The following is a 22,201-nucleotide window of genomic DNA, read 5'->3' on the forward strand; positions in this document are numbered from 1 at the left end:
AACCCTTGGAAACTTGGATTCCCAAGTGGTCATTAACAAATAGTCTTTATTGAGAAGTGGGACCACACGGGGTTAAGTGGACCCGGCCCAAGTTCGAGGATGGAATATAGCAACCAATGATGTTCCTATCTTGGACAAGGTGAGGGCAAAGGACCAAACAAGAATATTCACTTCAAAAGGTTGAATTGATCCCACTAAGGTCTAGCCTTAGGGATACCTAGGCAAAATTCAGTCCTAGAGCTAGGGCTTGCGATTCCCGGAGATTCCACCATCAGAATGACCTCAAATTTGGAGGAGAGGGAGGGGACCCACCAGAGCAGTAGCCTAAAGGAGATCGAAATTTTTCCTTTGACGAACTGTCGAGAAATTGACGCCCTAGGTGAGGTGACCTAATGGGGCTAGACTTGGGGAAAAGGGGAAAAATGCTAAAATGAAGGTTGAGATGATCACCCTTTTATGGAACCAGTGCCTAATTCACATGGGGATATGGAGTCAAATATGGTAATGAGTAAGAACTTGGATTCCTGGTCAAGGAGGCCCAGAAAGTCAACTCCATCCAATGTAGATAGTAAGAAAAGGAAAGCATCTTTCAAGCATTTTTACTTTACAGCAAATGATGCAAGCTTCTCAAGATAAATAAACTCTAGGACATTTCATTCATATAACATTGGCCCATACATTTAATAACTAAAACATAGCTCAATTCCACATTACAATAATGCAACAACTAGCCCTAATTTTAGCAATATGCAGCAACAAGAATAACAACGATAAAAAGCACTTACAACATTATAGAGTATATCCAACCAGCAATTCGTTTGCATAACAAAGCTCCAAGATAAGAGAAATAGCCCAAATCCATACATCAAAATTCATCCATCTCCAAAAAATATCTTCAAAGGAAAATGTTTGAAAATTCTCTAAGAGTAGAGAGATCCCAAGTCAAGTGATGATGCAAATGAATGTATCTAACATCAATATATAGCCTCCTAAGGAGTTCGAATTAGCCTATGGGCCCCTAAAGATAAAATAATGTGCAAATAATAACTCCTAATGGTGACAAGCCCACCATACTAGCTCATAATGTAAAAATAAGCCTCACAAGGGGCCAAATAATGATGTATGCATGTCGTAGGGCCCTCCAAAGGCTCAATAACATCCTGAAGTGCCATATTGAGGAATAAATTCCTCGAAATATGGTGGACAAGGGGGTGGCCCCTTATTCTCCAAGTAGTAGACCTGATGTGCTCTCAATGGGTCTAAGGGCACATTAATGACCCCATGGGTCTCCATATGAATCAGAGATGTCTGTAGATCCTCTGCAATGGTCCAGGGAGTGTAATGAATGTTGCCATGACATCGTACAAGTGTTGGGACACCTGCCAAGACTGTGGGGCTCCTGTGGGCATAGTGTACCAATCATGTCACCATCGTCCCAAAAGTGGATCACTAGTAGTCTTTGAACATCCCTAAAGATCTGTGGAGTGTTGTCTACTACTGTGGAGGCGCATGGCTCTCTATGCACACCCTACATGTGCCAATGTAGACCTCTGGGGATCAGGATCCCATATAGGGAAACCAAACCCAAATGGAAGCCACCTGCATCCTGCATAAGATCTAATGCGTCCCCTAGGCTTCCAATACAATCAGTCATTAAAATAATCGATTAAAGGAGCTTACAAACAATGGATATTAAAGTGAGAATTTCATAATGGCATGCCCTTCCGTAGTGGACTTTGGCATGTGCTAGTGTCTCCAAACTCCAAAGGGGGTTAGCCAAGGACATTATTAGGTGGTCTTAGCCCTTAGAGGGGATAGTATGTCCAAGGTACATCCTTCTAATGGGGGTGGCAAGTGACAAATAGGTAAGATAGAATAGGGAATGAGAGGGGTAGCCCTGGGCCGCATAATGGGGCATAAGGGTAGCTAGATAAGGGAAAGCCCACACTTGGGTATATAATGTAAAGGAGGGAGCAGTCATGGTACATGAGGTGTCCCGACCTTGATTTTTCCACCCTTCTTTATATGCCTTTTGCCTTTTATGAATTTTTTTAGTTAACTGCTCGGGTCTCAAAGGACAAGAGCATGATGTGTATAATATAACAGTGATTACCCCCTTTGAGGTAGAGCAGTTCATTGCCCTCCAAAGGTTGGGACAATCATGGGTTCCTGAATGATAGAGGAGGCTCATCTAGGACCTATGGAGCCTGGGTGATGGCCATCGATGGGGTAGAGCTCATGTGTCGGCTTTTGCCCACGTGCTAATTATTTTTGTCTCGGCCATATTTTGCATTTTGTGGTGCAATTTCCTGTTAAATGTGGCCATTTATGCTTTTCACTTTTTCTTTTAATTGCTTCAACCTCTGGGGCATCATTCTAGGCTTGACCCAAGGTGGGGGCAAGGGGGTAAGGAGTCTAGCCCTATGTGGACCCAGGTGGGAGGCAAGATGAATGGGGGTATAGTGAGTGGAAAGGGAGTGATATGTAAGGATAAAGGAGCGGGACCACGCACCCAAAATCAGGGTTTCCCAAGTAGTACCACCCTAGAACCAAATGGTCAATAAAGGAGATCCCATGGGACTAAGATCCAAGGGTAACAACCAAAAGAGATCAAGGGGACAGGAGCACAAACTAAGCCCACTCTTTCTGCCAAATCCCCCCATCAATCCATACACAAAAGTATCCATGATAAGTAAACCCAATACTCAATTACCAAATGACAAGACATACTTTTAGATTCGGGAGGCCCACCTTCAAACATACAATCAATTGAGGTGGGCGAGGGACCACATGGCTAGCTCAGGTGGCAGAGAAATGGGAAAACGAGCTAGTAGGAGGCTTCGGGGGGTTGTTGGTTGTTGATTGAGGCTCATCATGGAGAAAAAATTCTCTTGGGGATATCACCCATAAGGTGGTGGGTAAGTGGCATCAAGCGAATTCCATTAGAACTATCCTCTTGCAAAGAGAGTTGGTGAGGAACTGAGCTGGGGTGTCTTCTACTAGCCCTCCAAAGTTGAGGCCTATCCCGCAATTAGTTTATGAGAAACACCAAGCACAAGCTCCAAAACCTTTTTTGGTTTACGTTTCCTTTGGTTAGCGCCCTTTTGAAGGTCTATCTATTCAAAAACTCAACAAAATTTAATTTTTCTTGTGACCTTCCCCTATCCTCGCTTAACCTAGGAACTCTCTTAAAGATCATTCAAACCCTAGGTCAAGCTTGGATCTTCCCAAGGCTCCTTTGTGGTCCCATATCTTCGTCATTCTTTATCTCACAAAGCCACTTAAGGAACCTTGTCTCCTTAGAGAATCTTAAGTCTAGTATACCCTTCATAGAGAATATCCCTATTCCCTAGGCCTAAGCCTCCCTTGAGCCTTTCTTGGAGAGCCCCTTACCTTTCCCTTTGAAGCAAGCAAGCTATTATTTGAGACTCTCCCTTGAATGGGCTTTGGAAATCACATTGTACCTCATCATTAACTTATCCCTTCTAGTGATTTCCTTTAGATTAGGACTCCTCCCATCGGTGAAAGTTTGTAAAGAGCAGGGGACATCCACTAAGGTGACAGTGGGTCCTTGTCCCATTATTGCCACTTGGTCTAGTAGTAGTCCCTTTGGAACCCATCATCGAATCCCTGCTAATTGTGTGGCAATAATACCTACACGCCATATGAGTCTTCCTAATACCACATTTTTATTTGTTACATAAAATTTAATTAAAAAATTCTTGTTCTGCAAGAAATTTTTAATGGAGTTGTCTTTAGTGCGACTTTTTGGAAGCTTTTCCGATCTAATTTCTCTAAAACCCAACAAGAATGTATTGAAATCACAATTTTGATGGGTAACCCCTACACAATCCAAGTGCCCTAGGGGTTTTTCTGGGTGCTGAATCCATATATACAGTAAAAAAACACAGTTTAAATAACACAAATCAAGATTTCACCTAAAATTTTTCCGTCGGATTTCGGCACTGGAAGGTCCAAAAAGTCACACTAAAGACAACTCCAATTTCAATTATTAAAATTCCTATAAAAACCTAATGCAATTCGACGAGACTCAAGATAATGCATAGCATGATAATATACATTGGCCCTAGACTAAGAAAACACACTCAAGGCCCAGTTATTAAGACGCACTCCAATTTTGGAGGTTGTGAGTGAAAAATTTTCTTTTATTTATTTATCGTTAAAAAGCTAAAATAATTATTAAGTGGAAAAAACACTCTATAGAAACTTCCTTAGAAACTAAGTCCCAAGCGTCCAAGTCATTTAAATAAGTTCATCATACTAGTGAAATCTTTTACAACTCCCCCGTGGGGGTATGGAATTTGCATAGAGAAGAACATAGAAGAAGAAAAATGGAGAAGGGGCAAAATTTCCCTGCATCACTTCTGGAGTTGAAAATTTTGACTAGTGTCTTGTCCATTGGGCAATGGAGTCCTTTATTTGATAAGTACAATTGAGCAGGTAACACCCCACAATGCCCAATTTGGTCCATAATTCTCTTTGTTAGTGGCATGAAATGGTCAATGATGAAAAATTGTAAACTTTAGTTGCTCAACGTTCACCTCCTTAGTCCTTGAATAGGCTCGAAATGACTTAGAAATATCGACTTGGCCACTTAGTTGATTATTTGATCTTGTGATGCCTACTTTCTTGGTCCATATCTTAACTTCTTAGTCAATGATGTCCCCAGTGAATAGTTAAACCATACAACGGCTAGTTGACTCTCCAATGGCAAGTTCGTTTGAACTTTTGCTCCATAGTAAAATTGACTAAGCCACTTGTGCTTTAGATCTCCAACGCCCTAGTGAATTTGGAAATCTAACAATTGGATATGCTAAAATTGGCCTTGATTGAAACTGGGTATGCCTCCAACTCTTCATATCGTGCCTAGTGTTGCCACATCATCATTGCCCCTGCCACATCATCTGCCCATTGTGGTGGTTGTCTAACTCCCTAAGGAATTTGGAAATTCTGGCACTTGGGTATTCTTCCTCTCATTTTGTTGATCATTTTTTATGTAATGCATGCATCAATTTGCCCAATTCTCCCCCTATTTTTTCACTTGGAAGCATTTTTTTCACATGTTGACCAAGTTTTACCAAGATATAACTAGCCATTGTCTTCTCTGATTGGAAAAATTCGACGTGGCATGGATTCCTCTCATCAAACTGCACAACCCGATACCAAGTTGACTTTTTGATCACTAGGAACACTCTGCATTGGGAACTTTGAACTGCCTCAGGAGACATGAAAGTTGTTAATATGAGACTCTAATGCATGAGAGTTGTTTAAGGAATATTGCACCAAAGCTAAGTCCACCTACAAACTCTATTGACCATGACCAAGTGGTAAGACATAGGTGCACCTTGACGTGGGTTGAAGTTTGAACTGGCCCATATGCCGATGATCACCCCTATAGATGCAAGCTCCCATAAAACCATGAGTCCTCAAGAAATCTCACCTAAGGCCCTCCAATCTTGTACAGGATGAAAGTAACTTGAAATGAACTTCAAGGGACCACCCATGGTCTGACCAAAATAACAAGATAAAGATTCACAAACAAGACATAGGTCAAGGATACCTAATACAAGGCCTCACGTGGTTTTTACAACGTTTTTGACTTGTCACCTTGGGCTTATAGTGGTGGTGATAAATAATGCAAAGTGTTCATACGTACCCCTGCTGACATGTAGGGTAACATAACCCATAAACACGCTTCCAAGGGTGCTTTGGTGTCGCTTCCACCCAGATTGCAATTTGGGAACAAGGGACAAAGGGGAACACTCCCACGTGGCGTAGGATAAAATGCTAATTTTCCTTTCTATCAACATTCTGAATCAAAGTCCCCCCTCATGAAAATGAAAACTGCAAGTGGAAAAGGACAAAAGAGGCCAAAAACTGACTTTGAAATGATAAGAGCATGTTTGCTAGCCGCGATTCTTTTAAATCGGAAAAAGATCAAAGTTGTAGCGTTTCCGAAAAATCTCACATGTCAAACATTTCTTCCCAAACAAACCAATTCTTTTTAAAATAGTTCAGTAACAACTGGAAATTGTATGTTGAAGGACAAAACTCTATAATGAATACCAACATTTAAATTATTTTCATTTGGTGATGAATGCACACAAATGGAATACTTACTAATTGATGGAATTGTAATGTTCCAAACTAGGAAAATTAGTGCTATGCAAAGCAAACAATAAAAATGACACCATAAAATTGAAACATTCAGTGCACACCCATAAAAAGTCTAGGAATAACCAACAGCTGAGCCATTTTATTAAATCTTTCTGGAGCAAATACAATAGTGATGGAATGGTGCACCTGGGCTTGCCTCCAAGGACAAGCATGAGAAAACCCAGGTGAGCAAATGGTGATCCTAGTGTTGCCTAACTACTGCTCCCAAGGTGATCTGTGCTGCCCAGAAAACTACACAGCCTGCTGGAAAGGATGTGCTGGAAACTCCACTTCCTATGCTCAGAAAATTCAGCAACTTCAGCTCTCGGCTCCTCAACAAAAACCCACCAAAACCCAGAAAGGGTTTGGCCTAGTTCAAACCTCTAAAAATCGATTTCCATGGACCATGTCCTCCTCCTTACACTAGAAATCTCGGCTTGTCTGGAAATGGTTGGGAAAGCCCTCCAGAGTCCAAATCACCCCCAAATGCTGAGATGCTATCCCCTATGGATTTCCTCACTTTTCCCAACTGACCCCAGCTCCATGGCTCTCTCCCCTAGCTCCCACGTGAGCCCCAGAATGGCCCTTTGCGCAGTCCACAATGGTTGTAAGTCGAGCTGCCCAAATGTAGCAATCTCCCGGTCCAAAACTCCTCCCAAATGTTGATCTTCTGTTGTAACTCCAATCCCAAACTTTACCAGCAAGTGCTGCTTGGATAAACCCCCAAAATCAGCTATGTGTGTTCCCCTCCTGTGTTGTTGTTACTTCATGCCTCAAGCTGTGACTACGTAATCCCCTGTGCTGTTGTTACTCCGTGCCTCAAGTTGTGGCTACGCAATCCCCCTGTGCAGATGTTACTCCGTCCCTCAAGCTATGACTGCGCAATTTCCGTTGTGCTATTGTTACTCCTCTTGCTGCTGAAACTCGACTTGCATCTGTTGTAACTCGTCTCTCTGCTGCAACTACGAACTAAGATGAAGTAGAACTCCCTCCTAGGGTTGGCATTCAAAGTCCATCGAAGCAAAGGCTGGGATTTCCGCTCGAAAACATCCGATGTGCTAAACAGCACCTGCAGACTTGCCTCACTGCTCAAGCGTGCTCTTGTCAAAAGACAAATTCTGAAAATGGTAGATGATGCCCAAATGAGGAGTGTAGTCTTCCTTTTATAGATTTCGTGGAGCCTTTTTTTCCCTCCATTTCCCCTCCTTCGTGGGTCCCTCACTAAGCCATCGATTTTCCCTCTCATGCAATTCGAACTATTGGCTTAGGGAGTGAGTATTTTCCTTGTGTGGGTGGCCCCCACATGCTACTAATAAAACCAAAATAATTTACTTCTAACTCCTAAGTTTCCTAATAAAATCGAATGGGCCCCATCTCCTCCAAAATTGGCCCCAAAGTATAGAAATTAATCTTGTTCACATATAATTTAGGAAGGGAAATTACAGGAATGTCACATCATAGAGGTAACTTATGCTATTTATTTACTCTGTTCTATTAGATGCAACATTCCTTGTTCCATATCATATTGTCATTTATATTTTCTGTGCATATTTTACGCTCAAAATGACAGGGACTGTGAATGTTGAGAATATATTTTACCTCCTTACAGTGGCTTGCTTCGGAACCCCCCGATGACAGTAGATGTCTATTATTGGATCCAACAAAAGATGTTAACACTCTAGAATGGATCGCAGCCTCTGAAGCAGGGCCTTCAGTGAGTTCATGCCTTCTGCACGGTAACATGCGTTGTGCAATGCTTTCTGGTATGCAAAGGCGATTGATTGCCCCTTGAAAAACAGTAAGCAATATGGAGACAAATCCCAGAAGCATCAACTCTGCACGCATTCAGAACAGTACCATTTTCAGGATTGGAGTTGGACAATTTTATCTATTGCTTTCAGAAGAAGCACAGAATCAAAATTTAATAGAATGACGGTAGACAGTTTAAATGTGAAGATTGAATCTGCAATATCTTTACATTTAGAATGGTAGTTAGTATGAAACATTCAAACACGAGACCTATCAATCAAACAATAGGTTTACAAAACATATTTAGCTTCTACCATAAACAGTCCATGCAGGATTGAAAGCTTAAAACTTTTAAATCCACTAGATAATTTCAGGTGAACCAAATCCATGTAATAAACAGAATTATAAGATGCATATATTTTATTAGTAATTGGAGAATCTAGCAACAGAAGTTAAACTTATTTACAAGTTAATAAATTAAACATTTTAATCTCCCTATAATATAAAATGGAAACAAAAGACCATTACAATCAAATTTACAGGGCTGTTAGAGCAAGAAGCAGGTGAATCCAGTGACATTTTCAAAACTTGAAGCTGAAATGGGTGTATAGAAGAGTTTGATACTCGTGAACTTCCTGAAATAGAAAGAAACAAATGTCCTATCCTGTCTTAAATTTATATATTCAGTTCTTTGGCATGGACCGAATAGATTGTTACAAGTCGGGTTCAGGTTAAGAAGTTGACCAACAAAGAGAGTTAGTTCAACAAGAATTAAAATATTATTTTCTCAAACCTCTATTAGAGTTGTCTAAATATGGCATGAATAGCATTTTCAGCTTGGTATTTTATGTGCATCACGTTGGGACTCGGGAGATAGTATTATTTGCAAATATCGATCGATGCCCATGGGTTTGCCATTGCAATTCCAACAAGCGATTGAGATATCCTTAGAACCTATCAGAGTCCTTGTTTGGTGTTATTTGGTGGGCTAAGCGTGTGACCAACCCCGAGGAGGAAGTCACAAATCCAGGCCCTGCAGTTCTGGAAAGCTGTCCACTTATGATCCTTTCTAGCAACTATAACTTATGCACATGACTTTTTGAGTTCCTCAACCTGTACCCAAGTAAGGCCCTCATCTAGTAAGATATCGTTGGCGATTGCAAGAGTTTCCTCTTATCGTTCAAAGCTTGTAGATGGTCCTCAACAGATAGAAGAAGAACGATCAACATATAGTTGGAATTACCCATGCCTCACTAGCAAAGTATCCTTCAAATCGAAGGTGTCATGGATGAAGCTCAGAACTGCCTTGAAAAGATTTCCAACTTTCCTCTACTTCAGATTAGGCTATGGATATTTGTTTAACTATTCCTATGACAATGAATGAAACAGTCCACAAAATGTGACTATTTCTTGAGAGAAAAGATGCGAGGGCCAGATAAAATACAGTGACGCAGAATAATGTCCACTTTTAATGAGGTATATCTTTCACGTCTATTGTCAATTTTAATTCTAAGATCGAGTATACTACCCATCAGTATAGGCTAGCTGATTTAAATGATGTTATAGTTAAATCAAATAAATTGATTAGTGTACAAACTTTATATTTTCAATAGGGAGAAAAATTCAAAGTCACGTACCTTCTTGCATCTTCACTAGGGCATCATACAATGGTTTTTGGCTCCTCCTCAACAAGTTCTGCAAAATAAATTCATTTAAACAAAATATTGACTTGACATCTTCACCCAACTTTTGACTATGCAAGCAACTCAGCTTCATTAAAAAAAATTCCATGCTAATAATTCAATTTGCAGAATGCATGCTATGGTCTCAAACATGCAAAAAGTTTTAAAATGTTATTCTTCCGTTCAAATGAAAGAAAGTACATGTACAAATAATAAGAAAATCCTCACTTTGGATGAGTCTATGAATAAAATATATCCAAATAATATGTAGTAGTCATCTATTTCTGCAACAAAGTTGGTGGTAAAACACTAATTCTCTGTTTCATAAGAGCAATAGTTCCATTTTAATGAAATTAAGATATAACTTTATCATATTAATATACCTAATTGGGATATTATTACCCCCATTTCAGCAGGGGTCCATGGACACATTTCAATTTTGGCCACACCATTTGATCCAATTGGATCATTATATTATTTGTCACCCATCTTGATTCTTTTAGAGTGGCAAAATGGGAGGAATCAGCTCACAGGAACATTTTTACCAGCAGGTCCCAGTTTGGCGAATTGGGGTTTTTAACCTTCCAAAGACAGTTTGAGGCATTTCATAAAGTTGTTTGGGGTCCAAAAACTTTCGCTTGCACCAGACCCCCTGATACCTTTCCAAGGACTTAAGAAAGACCTCAAACGGAATCCATATGCAAAAATTATGCCACCCGTAAGTTGACCTTCCAGTTTTGACCACCTTGCCCCCAAGTCATCTCCTTCCTCATGCAACTCACAGCATGTCTTCACTGATATCAATGAGAGTTGTATGTCGGAGATAGTTATTGAACAAGAATTCCTGAAATTGATTATTGATTACTCCATATTCAGGTTGCAAGAGAGGACCCAATGGTGTAAGCTGAATTCCTCATTTCCCTTTTCATCCATGACTCCTCTCCATGATCCATAGTCATTTTATTTCCCCACCACCTGCCCTCATTGCTATAATCAAATTGGTGAGTATTATGAGATGGTAGTCACTGATTGTGATATTGCTTTGTTCTATCTCTTGATTAAGCATAAGGGTAAAAGGTGTAACATTGACTTGATTATATGTTGGTTTCATTGGTTGCATGACTATACTTAGTCAACATGCCATCTACTACAATGTTAGTCTAGGTTGCGTTGCATTTATCATTTTGTTGTGTCACATCATAGATTAAATTGCAATTAGTTAGATTTTCTTTTTTGTATGGATTTATTCATATATATAAAGGATGATAACCAACACCCACTGCACATGCTTCCAAACAAATTGATTTGAGTGTGTGGGTAAAATAGTCTGTAAGCCCAGGGATTGTAGGGGTTCTCATGAACTCGTTGTTTTAGCATATCTATCATGTGCTCTACGACGAGCACGAGTCCTAGAATTGGAGCCAAATGTTACCCACCAAAATGGGTAACCCCCTAGGAAAAAACTTTTCTCCTATTTTGGAAAGTCAGCAGCCTTACACATTAGCCCCATAATGATGACATGTTAGCTCCACCATCTACACTAGTCACTACACTTCTCACCATATGGCATTCCTCTTGAAAGAAGGTGGGTTATGTTAGCCACCACCAATGGGTGACCACATAGGAGAAATTTTTCTCTTAAATTTGTCTTCACTCAGCAACCAGCAGCCCCTGACAACCACAAGTGTAGCCAATATTGTGCCATATGTCTCTGCACTCTGAGCCAGTCACATGTCTCGTTGCCCATCTATCCAGATCATATGTTTGAAGATGGGCCATCCAATCCTAAAGGTATGGTTTTTCATTATGTAATTGGGTGCTTATGCTTGTTTTTTTTGGGCACACTTGGTTATTGATTAATGGGTGATTTGGAAAAGGAAGGGTTTCGACTTTAATCTTGTTCCCTTACCTTAACAAGGGGGGTTAATCCTCAACCCATAGTCCTGTGGAATCTCCCCTACTAGCTTACAACTATAGGATGGGCACTACTTGGGAAACCCCAAACTTGGAAATGCAATCCCGTTTTCCCTTTCCACATTTTTCACTCCCCTCCACACATTACATGCCTTATTTCATCATCTTACCTCTGGGTCCACATGACCACAGGTTCACAAGGCTCTAGTACTCCCCCTCCCCTTGTCCACATGTCTGGGTCGAGCCTAGAACGATGCCCCGGAGGTTGATGCAGCTAGAAAAAAAAGATAAAATCATATAAAAGCCACATACAAAAGGAAATAATACCAAAAAATGCAAAATATGGCTAGGACAATAAAATTTAGTGCATGGGCAAAAGCCAAAAATGAGCTCTACCCCTAATCATTATGGTCATCACCTTAGTTCATAGGGCCCTTATGAGTGCCCCCTGCATCATTAAGGAACCCACGGATGTCCCAACCACTAGTGGGCAATGAACTATCCCACCTTAACGGGGTAATCATTGCTATATCATACACAACATGCTCTCATCCCCTGGAGCCCCAAGCAGTAAAATAAAAGAAAAATCAATAAAAGGCAAAAGGCAAATGAATAAGGGTGGAAAAACAAAGGTCGAGGTAACTCATGTACCATGATTGCTCCCTCCTACATTCATACACCCAAATATGTGGACACCCCTCATTATTACCACCCTTGAGCCCATGGCATTTGGCCTTGAGACCCCTATGTCCCAATCCACCTCAACATTATGCACATGACACCTGCAACTTGAAGGATGTACCTTGGACATGTCCTTCCCTTTAGGGGATGCGAATGCCAAATAGGGTTGTTTATTAACTACTTTTACCTAGGAAGGTAACACCATTACATGCTCAAAGCCCCAAATTTGGAAGGGAAACCCACTATGAAGTCTCAATTTCTACCCTTGATTAACGAGTTTATTCACTCAATTGCACTAATGAATTATTGTCTCTGAAGGTGAGGAGACGCATTGAATCTTATAGAGGATTCACAGGTGGTTTCATTATGGGATGAGGAACTTAACTGGGGCCGAAGCCCACTAGAGAATCATAGTGACACTTGTAATGGAAGCGTTGAGAGCCGTGGGTTTCCATCATGTGACAGAGCATTATCTCATGCCATCGACAACTTTAGCGCGTTACTACTAGGCTAAGGGCAACAATGGAGCGATAGCCCACTATCACCTCAGCTAAGGCTCCCTACTCTTTATGGACGTTCACCGATGGGAGGAAACCCATTATGATAAGGATCACAAAATGGATGGACCAATGATAGGGCGAAGGGTGATCCTGGAAGCCTATTCACAAGAGAGGCTCAAATATGTGGCTTGTTTGTCTTGGAAGACAAGATGGAAGTGTTTGGGGAAAATTTCTAGGGTTAGGTTTTGAGTATGTCTTATAAAGGAGATACCTAAGCCCTAGAATTCTTGTGGAAACTTGGGTTCCAGGTGATCTTTGAAGAATTAATCTTGATAGTGCATGGGACCACACGGAACCAAGTGGACCCGAGGTCCAATCAAGGGGATAGGATTAGCAACCAATGATATGCTTTACCTAATTAGGGAGGGGAAAGGGATCAAGGAATGAGTTTTCAATGAAAGGAAATGCAAGGATCCCAGTGAGGTTTCTAGCCTAAGGGAAACCAAGGGAAAGAATTGGTCTTCGAGCTAGGGATTGTGATATCTATAGATCCCACCGTCAGAATCTCATAAAATTTGGAGGGCTTCTTGAGGACACACCAGCGCAGTTGTGGACCAAATATCGAAGTTTTTGGATGGCTAGATCGTGAGATAATTGTTTCCCTAGGTGACCTAGAGGACTAGAGAAGAGGAAAGGGGAGAAGAAAGAAAGGTTTAAGGTGATCACCTTTGGGTGGACCAATGACTAATCCTTTGGGGAGATTGGAGTCAAGTAGAATTATGACTATGGATCTTTGAACTTTCTAGGTCAAGGAGGCCTCAAAGACAACTTCACTTGGCACTAGGGCAGTAGCAAAAGCAACTTCAAAACTTTATACTTCGTTTTGCAAAATAAATGACTTGTCAAGATGAATTTCAGTAATGAAACATCCCTAGGAACATTCATTCATTATACATGGCCCATACATGAAGCATTCACTATCCAGAAACAAAATTTCCACAACTTCGCATAAAAGATGCAACAAATAAGCCCTAGTATAGTGAAATCCCAGCGACAATGTATGTGACAAAACTAGAAAGAAAGAATAGCATTAAAATGTACTTCCATGTGTTGACGCACAGATTGTCTGGGCAGCGCGACAACGCTTAGACCGGGGGCTGTCACCCTGATCCCCGATCTCTCCATTTAAGCCGTCTCCGGAGGCTAAGGGGGGTAGACCCTTTGGGATAAAGGAAGACCAATTGTGGACCAGTTGGGTTGGGAGACACAACAAGGCAATTTAGCACCTGATTGATTTTAAAAATTAATGTAACAGTGCCTTATGGAGTTAATGATTAAATGATTATTTATTAAATGTTGCAGAAATATGAACCTTGTAAAACAATCATTTATCATCAAATAACCCAAGCAAAGATTAATTTTACCAAATGCGAGATAATCGACAAATGCACAATGCCTTAACAATATTCCAACAATTAAAATTCAAAAGTTTAAATGCTTTAAATAACCATGCAATTTTAAATGCTAACCAGTTATCACTTTCATATAGCTAATCTTCTAATGAACATTTAAGCATGTTTAACCATATAAAAATGATAAATATTAATCCCACATCAAAAATATATTAGCCTTATCGAAATACAACAAAATTTGGAAATATGACCAATCCTTGAGCCAAGACTAAGTCTGACAAAATATTTCAAAAAAAAATTATTTTTTTTTAATGGTTAAAAACTAAGTCACCTGACACAGGGATTCAGGATTCGTAGGATTCGGGATTCATGGTGTCAAATTCGGACACATTGACCCCTCGGAACAGGACATGTAGGATTCGTTATATATTATTTTATTAATATATATATATATATATATACATTTAAAAATATATATATATATATATTAAAAATTAGATATTTCTTACACAAATTTTAATTAATGATACAAATTTATTGATTTCAAACATAGATCTTCATCTATAGCTATTAGCATGCATAGTACATACAAAATTCAAATACATGTCAGTGGTACTAGTCACATAAATGATAAATCTATTAAATCATGATTCATAATTCATAAGTTATAACTGAAAGACAACTTACAACTACAAGATAGTAAAATAAACACACTGACAATTGTAGTTTTCTCATTAAGTCATCAAATCAAAATGTGTTACATAGGTAGTGCTGGTGCAATGCCAATGGCAAATAGAAATAGAAAATATAAAACAATTACAGGTATACAAGCCTCAAGACATCAATCAGCATCACTGTCCTCATCATCATGGTCCCCACTGCTCTCCTCTGCATCCTCCTCCTCCCCTGTATCCATAGTCACCTCTGCATCTGCTGGTGTGGAGGTTGACCCCTCTAAGTCATCAAATCTAACAGGCTCTAGCACTGGATCATTGAGATCCATGTTGGCCAATGCCAACTCAACACTAGTGTCTAGACCCATATCATCAGGAAAGACATCCCACATCTTTGTCTTTCCCCTCAACCACTCTTCCCTCTGCCTGTAAATAAGACTAAGGTTGGTGTGCACATACACCATTGTCTCTGCCCTAGACTGCTCAAGCCTGCTCTTCTTCACACTATACAAATTCCCATATGTGCTCTAATTTCTCTCGCAACAAGAGGATGAAGTCACCTGAGAGAGGAGCCTCATGGCTAACTGCTGAAGAGGAGGGCTTGTTGCCCCATGATTTGCCCACCAAGAATAGGGCTTCTTAGCCCCCCTGTCTTTAATCACATCATAACCTCCAAATCGACCACTGCCAATGGAAAACTCTGCAAAGGCATCCTCCACCTCAGCAAGCAATGCACTATCCTGATAAATCCGCCTGAATGCCTCTTTCCTCCCTTGTGAGATTTTACCATCCATGTGAAGAGGGAATCTGCGAGAAGGTCCACCATTCAGCCACTCATGGCTATAGTATTTGGGGTTCAATGAGTGAGCCAAACAATGTAAAGGTGTACAATTCTTGTCCCATCTGCTGACAAGAATATCATGTATGGTATCACAGAAGGCCTCTGGTGATGTCTCATACTCAGGGCACTCACTCTGTAGAATAATGCTTCTCACAGACTCAATCATGGAATCCCATCCCTCATAAACCTCTCCTAGGATGGGTTTGTCTGTATCTGCAAATCAAAGCAAAGAAATGATAGGGTCCATGATCCGAATAATTAGATCTACCCTCTCCCACCAAGCATCATCTAGCACTGTGTCCTTCACTCTTTTAGAGGCTACCTGATCTGTCTTTCTCCAAAAAGACCAAAACTCAGAAATAACCATGGACCCAAGAGCGGTCTTGACCTCCCTCAACCTCTTCAACATCATGAATGAAGATGCAAACTGTGTATCCGCAATCTTCAACAATGATAGATTGTTGTACTCCTTGTAGATAGTGAGGGCATTTGTATGATTTTGCACAAAGTTACGGATATGTCTTGCATCCTCAATAATGCTTCCAATCCAAAGCACATCAGAAGCAATGGATTTCAGTGCTAAGTTCAACGAATGGACAATGCAAGGTGTCCAAAACACTTGTGGATATTTAGCTTCCACAATCATGCCAGCAGCCTTGCAAACAGGTGCATTATCTATAATGATTTGCACACAAGAATCAACACCTACATCTTCAATAACTTTAATAAATAACTCACCAATAAATTGTGCATCCTTGTATTCGCCAAGTGTATCCACTGCTTTCATGAAAATTAGACCACTCAAGAAAGACACCATGAAGTTGATGATTGGGTGTCATGTTGGATCTATCCATCCATCATAAACAATGCTAACCCCAGATGTTGGCCATGATGCTACAATAGGCTCAAGCATTTTTTGCACCTCTCTTTTTGCCTTCGTCAACAATGTGGTTCTCAGCTTCTCTGACCTTGGAGACACATACCCTGCTGGAGCCCCTTGAGTTAGAGCTCGGCACATCTCAATAAATAGAGGTGAACATGCAACATTAAATGATATGAAGTTTTGATAGAAGAAGAAGGCAATGGTGAGATCAAGCTCTTCCCGTCTCTCTTTTTGGAAAATATTGTCCATTGGACCAAGTGCTCTTCTTTTTTATGCTTGTCCCCCAGTAGAAGTAGAACTCTCAAATGGAAATTTGGTGGTGGCTTTCCTCAAAAATGGAAGGGGGTCTTCATTCTTGGGTTTTCTTGATTTTGAAGCCACGTGTTCCATACCAACATTGGCCTCATTTTCCAATTCTTTTCTCTTTTGTAAAGAAACAGCTTTACAAGCTCCAATCCCACAACCCGGTAAAGCCAACAAATGTGATTTCACACGGTAATATGTGCTTTTGAAAGAAATGTGACAAAAGTTGCATTTCCATTGCACATTGTCTCCTCCCTTTCCCTTGGTGTTTGGCCCATCCTCTCTTGTGACATATTTCCACAATGGATATTTATCACTGTCTTTAGGTCCTCCTCTTCCCTCAACATTACTTGCAGCAGCCTCTGATGATATTGGGGGAGGAGGGGCATCTCCACCCATGACATTCTTACCCTTCCTTTGCCCCCTAACTGCTGCCTTTGATTGAGCAATGAATACTGTAAAAGAAATGTACAAAGCATGCACAAATTTGTAAACAAAAAATCATATACAAACTGTTGTAAGAAATGCAAAAAAATGGAGGTGAAATGCACTTACCTGGTGCTTGAATCTCCTTGTTGAATGCTCTACTCCCTTAACTCCTTGCTGCAAACCCTTCTCCACTTGCCAACAGCTCACAAAACACTTGCCAAATGAAAATATGTGTGGTTGTAATGAGCAAATACGCCCTTTTCATACCCGCGCAGGTCACTTTTTCCGCCTAGCGAGTCCTGGAAAATAGGACACAATTCCCAAAATCGTGACACGCAGTCGGATTCGACGTGGCAAAAAAGGACACGACGTGTCATGTTTTTTGGACACGAATTTCGAGAGAATCGTGTCGGAATTCGGATTCGTGGGGCCTATAGGACGAATCTGTTTACTTAGTTAGGGACTTAATCTCGATTGTTGATCTGTCAACGAGAAAAGTATAAGAGGAGGCTTAAGGGTAACTTGGAGAACACACCGAGTTGATCAAGATTTCGACTTTCTGGGGCAGGGTTTGCTGAGGAAGTCGAGAGAGTGATCAGAGTTGCAGCTGAGGGGCAGTGAATACAGAAGCAGAGAGGCAGAGATAATGTCGAGAGGATTAGCGCAACAGCCGAGAAAGCTGACATAGAGGGCAGAAGCCAAAACTGTCGGGAACAGCTGGAACTGCCGGGAACAGCCGGAACAGCCAGGAAAGCTGACGCAGAAGGCAGAAGACGAAATTGCTGGGAACAGCCGAAACTGCGGAGAACTGCCAGAACAATTGGGAAAGCTAATGCAAAGGGCAGAAGCCGAAATTGTCAGGAACAACCGAAACTGTCAGGAACAACCAGAACTGTCGGGAACAACCGGAACTGCCGAGAACTGCCAGAAAGCTGACGCAGAGGGCAGAAGTCGGAACTGCCAGGAATATCTGAAACTACTGGGAACTGTCGGAACTGCCGAGAAAGCTGACGCGGAGGGCAGAAGAGGCTGACGCAGTCCCTCAAGGCTGACATTGGGGTTTTTCGTGGGGCAAATTGGAGCTGAGGAGCTGCCAAAGTGTTTATCCGGGGATTCATTCGAAGCATCTATCTCCGAAGGAGAGGTACTACTGCCAAGATTATTCTCTGTTGGGTGAGGCAGTTTTGGCACCCAGATTGTATTCAGAAACTGCATAATAATAAAACCCTCAAATAGCTGCACCCATTTTCCCACATTGGGTTTTTCCAAGGACATTGGTCCAAAAACAACAGTGTCACTTGTGTGCTTGTTTTGTTTCCTTCAGTTGATGATCTGTAATGTATTGAGCATGTACTTGTATTTATTTCCAGTATTTACATGGTAAATAACTTGTTAATTAACAAAACAAGTAGGTAGGAATAAATCAGAAAGTACATGAAGGGTTTCTAATGAATTAGACTTATAAATTCCAACACTTCCAAAGCCAGGTCCAAAGTCATCTTCTATGCATGATAGTTAGATTTGTCATTGAGCTTGTCCCCAGTCTTGAAGTAAGATGAAGAAGCCATTGAAACTTGTCCAATAAACCTTTCTTAGTGATTGCTTTTCTCTATCTTGCTTGGGCTTTGTCTTCACCTGGCCTCTGATACCGTGTTAAACTTGGATAACAATGGTATGTTCTATGCTTAGCAAAATTACTTCAATGTACTTTTAAGCAACCCAATGACAATTTCCAAATTAGTTTCCAATAGCAATCACATTGACAGTAACTGTAAATAGAACATAAAATAAAAATGCAGAAGACAAGCCAAGACAAGAGGTCACCAAATTTTGCAGATGCCAAGGAAAAACCCCAATGTGGAGAAAACTCTTCGATCAATTCTTCTTATTATTATATCAAATGTTCAGCAAAGAGAGAGAGTACAAAAGTCAAAATTGACTTATCAAATCAAAGACAAAACAACCCTGTAAAATCTGCAATACTTTTTCTCAGTGAACAACAGTCAAATCATCCCTAACCAGGAAGCCAATGATGGTCAATGCAACAATCAAACAGTCCACTTGGAGCTCGGTCAAACCCAATCAAATTCGGCCTTCCTTGCTAGTCAAAGTCAGCCCAAAACAGTGCTTCAAAGTCCAGTCAAATCTGCTCAAAGGAGAGAGAAAATCTATTGTAATTTTCTACAGTCAAAATTGTAGTCAACCCTGAAGTCAACATTGGTCATGTTGACCCTGCCGCCTACACCTACCTACAAGTCAGTGAGAAAAGCCTTCAACCCCACAAGGTAGGTGTGGTTGGTGGCAGGGAACTCAGAGAAGGGGTTGTCACACTAATCTCGACTCTCTCCGTTTGAGCTATCTCCTAGGTTAGCTGGGGGGGTGGTCCCTAATGAAAAGTTATGTTAAAAGATGTGAGTTTGTAGGAGAGTGTTATAGTGAAAATGGATTATAAGGAATTTGCTCAACAATTTAAAAATATATTTACTCAAAGTAAAATGCAATGCTCTCAAAAGAGAAACAAAGTAACCCTAAAATGTAAATAAGAATTGTTAGCACAAGATATGTAAGATAGAAAATGTTTTTGAGATAATCAACTTTATAAATCAAAACATGTGAAACATATCTTGCCAAAACCAAAAAATTAGTAATTAACTTGCAAATGTAAAAGAAAGGAAGTGCCAAACCAAGACATCAATATGCAATTAGACCTGAAACATGAAAAGAAAACACTTGTTTGAAATGATTACAATACTTGCTTTTGGAATAAACTTTGCATATGAAAACTCAAACTATCAAGAGACAAGTAAAGTAAATGTAATGGAAAGTGCTCTTGGTTAATTTTATTATTTAGCTCTACAACAAGATTACAATTTAACTCTTCAATCCCCAACCTCACCCTTGCTCAATGATATGGATCTCACAGTGAGGAATCAATAGAGGAGTAGAGGATCCCTAAGATGTCTACTTCAACCAATTTATGTTGGAGGTAAAATTTTAATGAGGCTTGGGACCTTGCTACACTAAAGTGCCTAGATGAAATGCAAATTGTGTTAATTCCCCAAATTAAAATAATGATACATGCAAATGCTTCAAAGAGATTGGTTTGCAATGTTTGAAAATGAAATAGTGTTCAACATAAGTTATAATTATAACTTCAATTGGAGGAATAAAATTAGCTTACAAGTGGTGCATGTGTTTCATCAATGAATTAAAATGATACAAGTAATTTGCTTGAAAGTAAAATTTGTTTCAAATAGACAATGACAATAAATTGCTCCAATATTCAAGATAACAATGTAGCATAAAATTGAAGCATGTATTCAAGTGCTCTTGAAACAATTTACCAAGGTAAATGGAAACGAATCAAATTTTGTTAAGAGTATAAAATGCTTACATGTAAAAGATGAATTGCCCAAAGTAAAGGGTAAGCTTGTAGCTCCAAGCAACAATGAGAAAGAAAATGCAAAGCTCAAATGAAATTGTAACAAACTTTAACTTAATGAAATGTGATAGTGAGGTTGTGTTAATTCCCAATTAAAGCATGCATGTAAGTGAATGAAGTATACAAGCTTAAACCATGCAAATGTCAATCCATCCAAGAGAAGCCTCCTTCTAAATGGAGAGATAGGATACCATGGGAGAAATCCCAAGCTCCCACAAACAAGTTAGGTCTTTTATTAATATTAAAATGAGGAAAGGGCCCTTCAAAGTTCTCAACTATACTTCAAGGAGAGTCCTCACAAAACTTATGCAAGGGAAACAAGGTGTGAGTTTCTTCCAAATGCCCACGGCTTAGAGAGGAAAATGGGCAGCCCTCTAGTGAACTCGACTTGGCCAAAATAAGCCTCAAAAGGGCTCACAACATCCTTGGAAATCGAACCCCCAACACTTGCCAAAGGTTCTAAAAACACTTGTTAGATGTTGCGGGAAATTGCTCTTCAAAATCTGCCACGCGAGAGTTAGCAAACAATCCAAACAATGGCTGCAAAATAAGTTAAGTATTAATGGAAAAATCAGCAAAATAAAATGTATATGTACAATTATAATTTACAAAAGGTTAAGCTAAAGAGTGAGAGTAAACACTCGTCTTTTCTTAGCCATCTTCAAGCTCTTAGATAGCAAATGAAAGAAATGAAGTACAATTTTTTTTAAAAGGATTTAAATTTAGAAGTTCTCAGCTTGTATACAAGCTATGTGCCGAAATCCCTACAAAACCACTTTGTAAGATAAGACTATGAAAGTTCAAAGAAAAAATGAAAGCTCCTTTAAGAATGTATCAAGAGTGGGTTGGTCTCTCCAAAGACTTCCCCTCACGCTTGATTCTGTAATCCCAACAAGATGTTCCCTCTACAAAACTTCAATCAAGAACTAGTTCCATATAGATTTAGCAATAAACAATGATAAGAAACTCTAGAGATTTATTTAAAACCAACTAGAGCATTGTATACCTAGAGCATACTTCTAAATCAAATGTCAATGCAAAATAGCTCTACATTAAAAAATTTACAAGACCATATGGAAGCAAATTAGATCAAAGCATGAGTAAAAAGAATTATACCAATGCTCAACAATTCATCACACTCAAAAAGGAGGAACACCTCATGAATGAAACCCCAAAGTCTTTATTGATATTTCTAAAAGTGTACAAGGCAGCAGCACTTCCGGAAGCATAATAGCTAGTAACAATATTCTGCAACGTGAGAGCCCATAGCTCTATTATATAGAGAGTTGGGAGCAAATCCCAATGAAAAATGACAATGACAAATGGCATTGGAGCCAATCTCAATGTAGAAGTGATTAAACAAGTGGCATGAAGTGACAATCCCGAAAAGAAATTCAAATTTGTTGAATGGAACTCCAATGCCAAGTGTAAAAATCGAATTCTGGCAAGTGGACATCATTTTCTTCTTCCAATATGTGCCAAATTCGAATTTTATGGTGGAATGACAAGTGTAT

At 39.9% G+C, this 22,201-nt stretch overlaps 1 protein-coding gene across 1 annotated transcript in view; it reads right to left on the bottom strand.

Annotated features, from left to right (window-relative positions):
- LOC149173771 (MLO-like protein 1) overlaps positions 1 to 22,201 on the bottom strand; it is a 428,691-nt gene that overhangs the window by 401,669 nt on the left and 4,821 nt on the right. The window contains exons 2-3 of the mRNA XM_089426822.1: positions 9,564 to 9,621; positions 7,777 to 8,012 (exon numbers count right to left, since the gene is read on the bottom strand). Coding sequence (XP_089282948.1) covers positions 7,777 to 8,012; positions 9,564 to 9,621 — 294 coding nt within the window. The remainder of the gene's footprint in view (positions 1 to 7,776; positions 8,013 to 9,563; positions 9,622 to 22,201) is intronic.

Source organism: Pinus tabuliformis, chromosome 4_2, assembly GCF_031772625.1.
Source record: "Pinus tabuliformis cultivar Carrire ecotype Pingquan chromosome 4_2, CPIR1, whole genome shotgun sequence".
Taxonomy (NCBI): Eukaryota; Viridiplantae; Streptophyta; class Pinopsida; order Pinales; family Pinaceae; genus Pinus; species Pinus tabuliformis.